At 42.8% G+C, this 11,970-nt stretch overlaps 1 protein-coding gene across 4 annotated transcripts in view; it reads left to right on the plus strand.

The window, feature by feature from the left end:
* The first annotated feature begins 909 nt into the window (after positions 1-909).
* Positions 910-11,970, plus strand: part of TMPO (thymopoietin) — a 34,691-nt gene continuing 23,630 nt past the window's right edge. For 3 of the 4 annotated variants that reach the window (XM_017516370.2, XM_017516380.2, XM_017516367.2), the window contains exons 1-2: positions 910-2,428; positions 11,654-11,780. In XM_017516370.2, the coding sequence (XP_017371859.1) occupies positions 2,150-2,428; positions 11,654-11,780 (406 nt within the window). In that variant the 5' untranslated portion in view covers positions 910-2,149. The remainder of the gene's footprint in view (positions 2,429-11,653; positions 11,781-11,970) is intronic. The other variant, XM_017516383.2, reaches the window with a different exon arrangement.

An 11,970-nucleotide genomic window follows, 5' to 3' on the forward strand; every position in this document is an offset into this window, starting at 1 on the left:
CCCAGCTAATTTTTTTTTGTATTTTTAGTAGAGACGGGGTTTCACCATGTTGACCAGGATGGTCTTGATCTCTTGACCTCGTGATCCACCCGCTTCGGCCTCCCAAAGTGCTGGGATTACAGGCTTGAGCCACCGCGCCCGGCCTTTTTTTCAGTACTTTTTAATGGCAACAACTTGACCAAAAATTTGTCACTGAATTTTGAGACCCATTAAAAAAGTTTAATGAGAAAAAAAAAACTGACTTTTAATTTGCATTACTAAGTTTAATACCATTGCTTAATACTTAATACTCAGTGAATACTGAGATTTTTATAAAGGAATTAAACAATTGTCACTAAAAGAAATAATGTCTCCTCAATTTGAGCAAAACTAAATGGCTTAAATCCTAGGAAACATTTTTAGTGAAGGCATTTGTTTTAAATGTATTCTAACTTAACAGTGTAGAAAGCAACTAAACATTAAAAAAGAAAAATTTAACCAGTTTCTAAAACATAGTTTGGAGCTCAGATTCTGGGGAAATGATTAGGACACCCTAAATCCAAGGTCTCCTTTCCTTTATTTAGTTTCAGTTTTTGAGACGGAGTCTTGCTCTACTGCCCAAGCTGGAACGTAGTGGCTCAATCTCGGCTGACTGCAACCTACACTTCCTGGGTTCAAGCGATTCTCCTGCCTCAGTCTCCTGAGCAGCTGGGATTACAGGCACGCACCACGTGCCCTCTAATTTTTGTATTTTTAGTAGAGAAGAGGGTTTCACCATGTTGGTCAGGCTGGTCTCGAGCTCCTGACCTTGCCATCTGCCTGCCTCAGCCCCCTGGGATTACAAGCGTGAGCCACCGCCCCAGGCTTTCCTTTCTAGAACGAAAGCTTCTTTAAACATACGTATTTATCAGAAATACAAGTATTTGTCATGAGTGATACAAATTTCCAGGAAAACATTTTAATTGTAGTAAATTTGTTAGATTTCTATCAGGTTTTAACTCGGATCAGTAATATGGGTTTGATTAGGGTTCTAGGCCTAATGATAGGTCACTAGGCTTCCTTTAGGGTTATGTACCATCTCAGTTATTTTGAATTGACCAGATAGGGGGTTCCCAAGGGTTCTGCTTCGTTTTGTTGTTTTAAGATTCTTATGGGTGGTGGGATCCACAGAGATGGCTTTCAACAAAATTGCATGCGTGAATTTGTCTTGAGTCTCAACGCACTGTTCAAATTAAACAATTTAGACATGCCCCAACTATAAGACTAAGAAGTGAATGGTATAGTACAATTTTGTCACAAATTCAAGGGCAATCTAAAGTGCCCGATGGTAGAGGTCCGCCTTCTCCTGGGTATCTGGAACAAAAGAAGCGTTCGCGAGTCGAGAGAGGAGTGCGTAACTCCCTGCCCTCCCCCTCCCAAAGTAAATCAAATCAAGGAATATGAGTGCCTACAGACAAGCCTCGCTGCTTTTCTTCCCCTTCAGGGCTAGCGTTTGGGGAGGGCGAGGCTGTGGGTACTCTTCGGTGCTTCAGTGTCCCGGGAGAAAGAAAGGCCCAGCCAAGGGTCCTCACAGCTGGCGTAGAATTCGGCCCGTTCGTAGGCGATCGACCCCAGAGAGGAAAGCTGCTTCTCAAGCTGGCGGAGGGAGAGGAAACGGCGCACAAAAGCAGTACGACCTGTCCCTTATCGGCGTCTAAGGGGAAGGGTGGAGAAAACGAAAACAGAAGCGGGCCGGGTGCCTCGGCTCCCGCCCCAGCGCCTTTTAAACTGCGTTTCTACCTCCTCTCTCTCAGCGCGGCGGCTAATGGAACCCGCGCGAGCCCTCCCGCCAATCAGCGCCGCGCTTCCTCCCGTCGCCCGCCAATGGCGGCGCGCGTTCTTGGGGCGTGGGCGAAGCAGGCTGCTCGCCTCCTGCCTGTAGTGTGTGGGCTGGGGTTGGTGCGGGCTTCCAGCTTGGCCGCACTTGGTCCGTAGTTCGGCTTCGGGGGCTTTTGTGTCCGGGTCTGGCTTGGCTTGTGTCTGTGAGTTTTTGCTCCTCTCCGCGGCGCTCCTCCCGGGCAGGAGCCGTGAGGCTCTGAGGCAACACAGCGGCCCCCCGACCAGGAGCGAGCGCGCCGGCGTGAGCGGCGGCGGCTAAGACTGCGGGGAGGGGGCTTCGCAGATCCCCGAGATGCCGGAGTTCCTGGAAGACCCCTCGGTCCTGACGAAAGAGAAGTTGAAGAGTGAGTTGGTCGCCAACAATGTGACGCTGCCGGCCGGGGAGCAGCGCAAAGACGTGTACGTCCAGCTCTACCTGCAGCACCTGACGGCGCGCAACCGGCCGCCGCTCGCCGCCGGCGCCAACAGCAAGGGGTCCCCGGACTTCTCCAGTGATGAGGAGCGCGAGCCCACCCCGGTCCTCGGCTCTGGGGCCGGCCCCGCGGGCCGGAGCCGGGCCGCCGTTGGCAGGGTAAGGATGTGGGGATGGGGCCACAAAGGCGGGCGTTTGGCGGTTGCCGCGCGCGCTCGCCGCCCGCCGCAGCCCCTCCCTCCCGAGCGTCCTTTCGGGCCTCCCAGGTGCAGGGCTGTCCCTGCGCCGCCCCTTGCCCGCTTGGCTGCAGGCGCCGGAGCGGAGAAGTCAGAAGTTGGGACCGCGGGGTTCGCATTCTTTGACGTGTGGTCTGGGAGGTGTGGAGTTGCGTTGGCGGCGGTTGTTTTGCACGCGGGTGGTGGGGCCCCCGCGCGGGCGATGTCGCGTCCGTCGACCACCAGCCGCTGGCAGCGGGCTTTTAGACGGGGACTTACGTGCCCTTTCGAAAGCTCTAGATGGGTGGCCCCAAAATGAGATAGGTTAAGTTCGAGCGTTTTCCCGCTTTATTAACTGAAATGACTCGCAACAGAGTCTCAGAGCGCTCCCTGGAGGGCAACTGATGACACACTAATTTCTAACCAAAATTTGAAATAAGGAAATTCCCGCCTTTTTATACTTTTGCATATGGAGGGCTTTTTGAACCGTTTATGTTTTCTAGTTTGTCTTAATCTTTCCTAGCAGTAGGCCATCTTTTGGCGGGACAGCTTCACGACAAATTAAAACGAGCATTTTAAACTACCTTTTTAAGCACCTATCAAATATTTAAAAATCTGGGTAAATTACTTAAAAATTACTCACAGTTTGGATTGAGTTTCCCCCCCTTATTGCTAGATTTTGCTTGAGGAAAGGAAAGACTTAGGATTCAGGAAAAATTTATTTCGTGACATTCTGGTGTATCGATATTGCAATTTGGAATGTCTGATCCCGGTTAAATCTCAAATCGGCTCTAGCAAAGCATGTTTTTTTTGAGAGTAGTTTGCTTTTTGTTCTGTGGATTTTAAAGTGCTTTTTGTGGGTTTGCTTATGCCTGCCGAGTTACAGGGCTTCACATCGTAATAGGATGAAGCTAAACCTAGAAATGGGTGTAACTTAAAATGCCTTGTAAGACAGTGAATGTGGTGTTTGAAGTTGTTGCGATTGATCACTAGGGTAAACCAAAATTATTCCTTCCTTCAAAGTTTACAACACTTTGGTTTTTAAAGAACCTGTCTAATGTGTTTTCTTGGCTACTCAGGCGGAAATGAAAGACAAATGTAATAGACACATGTAAATTTAATTGAAAATCTTAGCCTGGGCTTTAGAGAAGTTGAAAGTTTTAACGTCTTGAGTACGGTGTCTGACAAATAGTAGTGCCAAATATATGTTGGACAAATAAAAGACCAATCACACCTTATTGTTTCTGATGTCTTGTTTTGTGCAAAGCTACTTTTGTTAATAATAAACAAACTTACTTTTGAAATAAATCGTACCCGCTTACCCATTATGTCCCCTTGCTCTGAAAAATAAAGTAGTATTTAAACTCTTTCAGTAAAGGCCGGGCGCGGTGGCTCACACCTGTAATCCCAGAACTTTGGAAGGCCGAGGCGGGTGGGTCACGAGGCCAGCAGTTCGAGATGAGCCTGACCAGCATTGTGAAACCCCATCTATACCACAAATACAAAAATTACCCAGGCGTAGTGACTCCTGCCTGTAATCCGAGTAACTTGGGAAGCTGAGGCAGGAGAATCGCTGGAACCCGGGATGCGGAGGTTGTGGTGAGCCGAGATCGCTCCACTGCACGACAGCCTCGGCGACAGTGAGAGTGTCTCAAAAAAAGAAACTCTTTCAGTAATAATTTGGTTGAAAAAATCAGCACAGTTGAAAAAAAAAAACCCTAGATCTTCTATAAAACCCTGTGTTGGTCCTCTGTGCAAATGTCTTAAAATGTGAAGTTTTTTGTTGTATGCTTATAATAGAATTACAGGTTATTATTTTTAGGCAGGATCTCTCTGCCTCCCAGGCGGAAGTGCAGGGGTGTGATAGCTCACTGCAGCCTCAAATTCCTGGGCTCAGGAGATTCTCCTGCCTAAGCTTCCCTGAGTAGCAAAGGCCATGGGACATGTGCTACTAATCTTTTTTGTGTGTGTGGGGGGGGGGGTGGAGCTTTCTGTGTTGTCCAGGCTGGTCTAGAACTCTTGGCCTCAAGCAATCCTGCCTCAGCCTTGGCTCCTATTTATTTTGGGGACGATTTCTTTTACATGTCAACAACCATCTCAGTTTTAATGTTTTTCTGTCAGCCACTTGGTAAGAGTTTACCTCCCGATCTACCTAGTGTTCTTTGGGGGATAAGAAGACTAAATGTAAAAATTTTTTAATTCAGATTATCCAGCAATTTTGAGTTCCTACCATGTGTTCTTGACTACTGGATTTAACTTTGGGGATTTAAAAAAATGAATTGCATTTATTTACTCATATATCCAATTCATATGTTAATTGAAGTTGGTAAGCACCCTGTAAATAAGTTGTGAATAAAAGGAAGTAATTTTTGTTGTTGTTTTGGGGGTTTTTTTGGTTTGTTTTTTGTTTTAATTTTTCTCCGACTGATTCGCAAAGAATGTTGTTTTGTGTTGAGACCGAATCTCTGTCCCTCCAGTTGGAGTGCAGTGGTGTGATCTCGGCTCACTGCAGTCTCTGCCTCCTGGGTTCAAATGATTCTCCTGCCTCAGCCTCCCAAGTAGCTGGGATTACAGGCAAGAGCCACCACACCTGGCTAATTTTTGTATTTTTAGTAGAGCTGGGTTTTTACCGTGTCAGCCAGGCTGGTCTCAAACTCCTGACCTCAGGTGATCCGCCTGCTTCGGCCTCCCAAAGTGCTGGGATTAGAGGCATGAGCCACTGAGTGGCATGAAGTAACGTTTTTTAAGAGTACCTAGTAGGTCTATTGGCATGGTAATTAAGCTGTTTGTATTTCATTTAATGATTTTATCCATATAGCGAAAGTTTATTTCATAATTTTATATTTAAATATCTTCTACCTGAAGTTGTTGTTGTTGTTGTTTTTCAAGATGGAGTTTCACCATATTGGTCAGGCTGGTCTCAAACTCCTAACCTCAGGTGATCCGCCCGCCTCAGCCTCCCAAAGTGCTGTGCTGGTATTATAGGCATGAGCCACGGCGCCCGGCTACCTGAAGTATTTAAAACTCAGAGGTGGCTGGTCAAGGTGCCTCAAGCCTGTAATCCCTACACTTTGGGAGGCCTAGGCGGCTGGATCACCTGAGGTCAGGAGTTCAAGACCAACCTGGCCAACATGATGAAACCTTGTCTCTACTAAAAATACAAAAAAATTAGCTGGGCGTGGTGGCAAGTGCTTGTAATCCCAGCTACTTGGGAGGCCTGAGGCAGGAGAATCACTTGAACCCTGGAGGCAGAGGCTGCAGTGAGCTGAGATTGTGCCATTGCACTCCAGCCTAGGCAACAAGAGTGAAACTCCGTCTCAAAAACAAACAAACAAAAAACCTCAGAGGCGTCTACCCTTGACTGGGCTTCATATTGGTGTCAACAACTTGAAGAAAAAATATTGGTAGTCAGTAGCATCATTTTCTGTTTTAAAGTACATTAAGTGAGTTATAATTGGGAATCTGGTCGATATTTTTATCAGGCATAGGAAAAAATAATTTTGAATTTACAGGAAAAGAATCTTAGGACATTTGTGATAATTTATGTATAAAATTATTCTTCAGCTGGGTGCGGTGGCTAATCCTAGTACTTTGGGAGACTGAGGCGGGCAGATCACCTGAGGTCAGGGGTTCAAGACCAGCCTGGGCACGATGGCAGGTGCCTGTAATCCCAGCTACTTGGGAGACTGAGATGGAAGAATTGCTCGAACCCTGGAGACGGTGGTTGCAGTGAGCCAAGATTGCCCCACTGCACTCCAGCCTGGGTGGCTGAGCAAGACTCCATCTCAAAAATATATATATATATTCTTCATGTTAGATTCCTCTTATATATACTATGTTTTATGTTTATGTTTTATGTTTGCCCCATATAAAAATAATACCAGGTCATATTTCTTAAAGAATCTTTATAATCTTCTGCATAATGGGATGGCAAAAAGAAAAAAAATGTTTATAATATAGGAGAAAGCCAAATTATGTTTGAGAGTTGCCGATTTTTAACATTTTAAGACAAATCAAACGTCAATGTGGATTCGGCCAAGATTAAATATTTGCATAGCATATACCTTCTATTTAATCATGGGTTTAATTACAGAAGACATTGTTGCATTTCAGCCTCTACCATAGACTCTTGGATTCACTCGGTATAACATGACAAAAATTTGCACATTAGAAGTTTTGCTTTGATTTTGTTTTCTTATTTCTAAGCTTTTTATTTTATGCATCTTGGTACCAGTATTTTTAGGTGTTAGATTGTGGACACAAAAATAAACGTTTACAGAGTTGGCAGTCTGCATATTGTTCTAAGGAGCAGAGCATCAAGGCGCAGCTATTTGAATTAGTGGAGCATAATATTCTTGATTGATCTGGTCTGGTGAATTATGAGTGTGTGTTTGGGTGGTTTGTTTTTTTTTTTGTTTTGTTTTTTTTAAGATGGAGTTGGGCTCTGTCACCCAGGCTGGAGTTCAGTGCTATGATATCGGCTCATTCCGCCTTCCAGGTTCAAGTGATTTTCCTGCCTCAGCCTCCTGAGTAGCTGGGATTACAGGTGAGCGCCACCATGCCTGGCCAATTTTTGTATTTAGTAGCTGGGATTACACACCATCACACCTGGCTAATTTTTTTTGTATTTTTAGCAGAGACGAGGTTTCTCCATGTTGGTCAGGCTGGTCTGGTCTCAAACTCCTGACCTAAGGTGATCTGCCTGCCTTGGCCTCCCAAATATTTTTAGAATTTTATTTGTCGTTCAAGACCAGGCTCATCTTGAACTCCTGGCTTCAAGGGATCCACCTGCTTGGGCCTCCCAAAGCATTGGGATTGTAGGTGTGAGCTACCGCTCCTGGCCAAATTATGAATTCTCAATAGGAAATATTTGAAGACTTGGAAAAGAACAATAAGAAGTAGGATACCAATAAGAAATGTTAATTAAATCACAAATTGACCTTGACTGTTACAATAAAGTGTTAAGTATGCAGACTTTTGAATCATAGAGTTAATACATTCAAATTCCAGATCTGCCATTTATTCATATGACACTGAACAGTGTCTTAATCTAAGATCCTCCATTTTCACCTGAAATAGAGAAATAATCTAATAGCAATAGCTACTTAGTCAGATTGAGGATTACATGCAGTTGTGTATGTGAAGTGTCTAGTGCTCAGTAATTAATACCTATTACAACAAATGATTTCTGAATTTTTGTCTTTAATGTCAGGACAATACAATGCAAAGTTGCTAAAATATAATTTTGGGAAGCCAATAACATGGATATGTGAAAGTAATGTGTATATTATAGCATGCAGATATCCTGAGTTAGTGAAGTGCATGCTTGAACCTCAGTTTTCTAAATTGTCAGGTGAGGATATTAGTATCTTATTCCATGGAGTATTTTAGGATTCTGTAAGTTAATACAGAAACCTGGAACACAACTCAGTATATAATAAGTGCTCAATAGAATCTGTTATAATACTGTTACAGTCAAGCATCTTTGATACTAGAGGTAGAGATTAAAGGAGTTAGAGTAGCTCATGGGTGGTATCAAAGAACTCTTGCAGGGGCGGGGAGGGGTGTTTGTTTGTTTGTTGAGATGGAGTCTCTCTGTGTCACCCAGGCTAGAGTGCAGTGGCATGATCTCGGCTCACTGCAACCTCCACTTCCCAGGTTCAAGCGATTCTTCTGCCTTAGCCTCCTGAGTAGCTGGGACTACAGGCGCATGCCACCACACCCAGCTAATTTTTGTATTTTTAATAGAGAGGGGATTTTACCATATTGGCAAGGCTGGTCTCAAACTCCTGACCTCATGATCTGTTCACCTCAGCCTCCCAAAGTGCTGGGATTACAGGTGTGAGCCACCGTGCCTGGCCAGAACTGTTGGGTTTTAAAGTTGAAAAATACATTAGAGATCATCAGGTGGCGTAGTAGGTACTCAGTATTTTTGAGTGAAACTCTTAAGAGATAAGTGATCTACTTAAAGGAACAAAGCTTTCTGGAGGCAGAATTTACTACAACTAATGGCTACCTTTTTCCTGACTGAAACTGCTAATCATGTGTGACACACTAACTGTCTCCTAATTTTTTATCCTTACTAAATTTGCGATTTATAAAATGACATTACTTTTCTGGAACTTTTTTCGTGACAGATTAAAAATCACATATTTGGCCAGGCACAGAGACAGAGGCTCACACCTGTAATCCCAGCACTTTGGGAGGCCGAGGCAGGTGGATCACCTGAGGTCAGGAGTTTGAGACCAGCCTAGCCAACATGATGAAACCCTGTCTCTACTAAAAATATAAAACTTTGCCAGGCATGGTGGGGTGCACCTGTAATCCCAGCTACTCGGGAGGCTGAGGCAGGACAAATGCTTGAACCGGGGAGGCAGAAGGTTGCGATGAGTCGAGATGGCACCACTGCACTCCATCCATCCTGTGTGACAAAGCAAGACTCCATCTTTAAAAAAAAAGACTTAAGATATTTTTTGAGATGGAGTCTTGTTCTTTTGCCCAGGCTGGAGTGTGTGGCACGATCTTGGCTCACTGCAACTTCCACCTCCTGGGTTTAAGTGATTCTCCTGTCTCAGCCTCCCGAGTGGCTGGGATTATAGGCACGCACCACCACACCTAGCTAATTTTTGTGTTTTTAATAGAGACAGCCTTCTGCCATGTTGGCCAACCTGGTCTCAAACTCCCGACTACAAGTGATCCACCTGCCTTGGCCTCCCAAAGTGCTGAGATTATAGGCATGAAGCCACCTTGCCCAGCTCCAAGAGATTTCTTGGAAATCTCTCAGAACATATGAAAAGTTGGAATTTCCTGGATGTTTTGTTGATAGTAAATTTGAACATTCTGTGGTAGCGGGGATTATGTATAAATAATTTGAACCTGATTGATTGTTTTTCTGTATTTTATTTTTATTTTAAGCATTATTTAGTTTCTCTATACTACCGGACTGCACTTTTTGGAAAGTTCAAGTAAGTCAGTAACAAAGGATTGAGTTTGTTTGATTAAATCTTTTCTTAAAAGAAGTAAATCTTAGAACTCTTAGTTTATAGGCAACTATTTGGATATTATGGTGTGGGTTGCTTCCAGATTTGAGCCTGGCAGTTCTAGGTTAGTGCAACGTATGTGAATTAAAAGCCTGCTGAAAATACCCTAACTGTAACTCTCCATAGCCATCTTTTTATTAAAGACTTTTCTTGAGGTAACATAATTATTCTTATGAGCAGCTATCTTTTTGGTGAGGATTTTTTGGCTTCTGATTATAGAATGATTAGCAATTAACAGCTTTTAAAAAAAGAATTTCTCATAGCTTGCTTTATTTGAAGTATTTCAGGCCGGGTGCGGTGGCTCACACCTGTAATCCCAGCCCTTTGAGTGGCTGAGGCAAGTGTGTAATTTGAGGTCTGGAATTAAAGACCATCCTGGCCAACTCTACTAAAAATGCAAAAATTAGTTGGGCGTGTGGTGCACACCTGTAGTCCCAGCTACTCTGGAGGCTGAGGCAGGGGAATTGCGTGAACCCGGGATGCAGAGGTTTCAGTGAGCCAAGATTTGTGCCACTGCACTCCAGCCTGGACAAGAATGAGACATAGTCTCAAAAAAAGAAAAAGAAAAAAGATTTGAGCCTGACAGTTTTAGATCAGAGTATTTTTATTTGCTAAAAACAGGGATTGTAGTACATAGCCAAATAATGCCTGATTCCCCGCCCCCCCAATATGACTGGAAAGTGAGCATTCCATACAACTTGGTAATTTGAGCCTTTTTCATACAATTCTCTTTGATGTTGTCATTCTTTTAACAGCCATTTTTTGTTCAGTACACTGTTTTTGCTGAGGTCACTGACCCATTTGTCAGGTTGTTTGCCACAGCCTTAAAAGGTATCCATACTTTTGCTTCCTTTTTAGTTGTTCAACCTTGGAAATTTATAGTTTTCCCAGTAAATACTGCCATTGTATAAAGTAATTTTAAAACTTTAAAAATTTCTCTCTAAGTTTGTTTCACGTTATTTTGATTATTTTTAGTAAACTGATGGTACAGAAGTCAATCTGGTGACTAAACTGTCACAGGTGATAATGTAACCATGAAATGTGTCAGATTTCCTCGTGGTCATAAACTAGCTACTAAAATAACTACGTTATAAGGAGTTTACAGTCCTCTCTCCTATCCTGGGGGTGGAGATTGGTTCCAGGACCCGGCCATGGATATCAAACTCTGGGGATGCTTTAGTAAGTCCCTTAATATAAAGTGGTGTAGTAACCTACACACATCCTCCCATATACTTCAGATCATCTGTAGATTACTTATATATAACGCCTAATACAATGTAAGTGCTATGTAAATAGTTGTTATACTGTATTTTTTATTTGTATTTTTATTGTTGTATTGTCATCCCCCCACCCCGCCAAGTATTTTTGCTCTATGATTGGTGAATTCACAAATGTAGTGAAACTCCTTGTAACATTTTAGTAGCTAGTTGCCATCCCTTGCCATCAGATATATATGCTTTAAGAAATGAAATATAACTTTTGGTTACTCAAGCTGTGTGTGGTGGCTTACACCTGTAATCCTAGCACTTTGGAAGTCCTAGGTGGGCTGATCACTTGAGTCTAGGAGTTCAAGACCAGCCTGGGCAACATGGCAAAAAACTCATCTCTACAAAAAAAAAAAAAAGAAAAAGCCAGGGTTGGTGGTGTGCACCTGTGGTCTCAGCTATTTGGGAGACTGAGGTGAGAAGTAAGGGTTGCAATGAGCTGAGATGGTGCCACTGCACTCCAGCCTGGGCGACAGAGGGAGACTGTATCTCCAAAAAAAAGGAAAAAAATAGTTATTGAAAGGAAAATGTTATCTAAAGTCAGTTAGTTTTACTTTTATTTACTCTTTTAGATTTTTGATGTCATTACTACGTCTTTTAGATAAGTAATCCAAATGGACTACTTTAACAGTAATGTCTTTAAAATTTAAATTACTGACTCCCCTATTAGGTTTGTATGATTGCAGTTCAACTTAGAAAATGCTTTCCAATAATGAATTGCTCTTAATTTAATTAAATTGCTAAGGTTTAATATTACTATAAACTAACTTGGTGGTGGATTATATGTTTGTTATCCAGTGTTGTTATCTAATAAGTGGACACTTTTTAATTCATGTGAAAATGATTACTGAACTTTGTTTACAGAAAGCCACAAAGAAAACTGATAAACCCAGACAAGATGATAAAGATGATCTAGATGTAACAGAACTAACTAATGAAGATCTTTTGGATCAGCTTGTAAAATACGGAGTGAATCCTGGTCCTATTGTGGGTAAGTTGATAAAATTTCAAATACAATGTCTTTTCTCTGAAGTGAGACCATAGATTATTTTCTCCTTTTGCTTAGCAGTTACTTTAGGTTCTAAGGACTGGTTTGTCATTAATCATTTGTATTAGCAGAACCTATCTATTTGTCTATCTATATTTAAATCTATCTATATATATAGATAGATAGATTTTTT

This window comes from Cebus imitator, unplaced genomic scaffold (genome assembly GCF_001604975.1).
Source record: "Cebus imitator isolate Cc_AM_T3 unplaced genomic scaffold, Cebus_imitator-1.0 Scaffold18, whole genome shotgun sequence".
NCBI lineage: Eukaryota > Metazoa > Chordata > Mammalia > Primates > Cebidae > Cebus > Cebus imitator.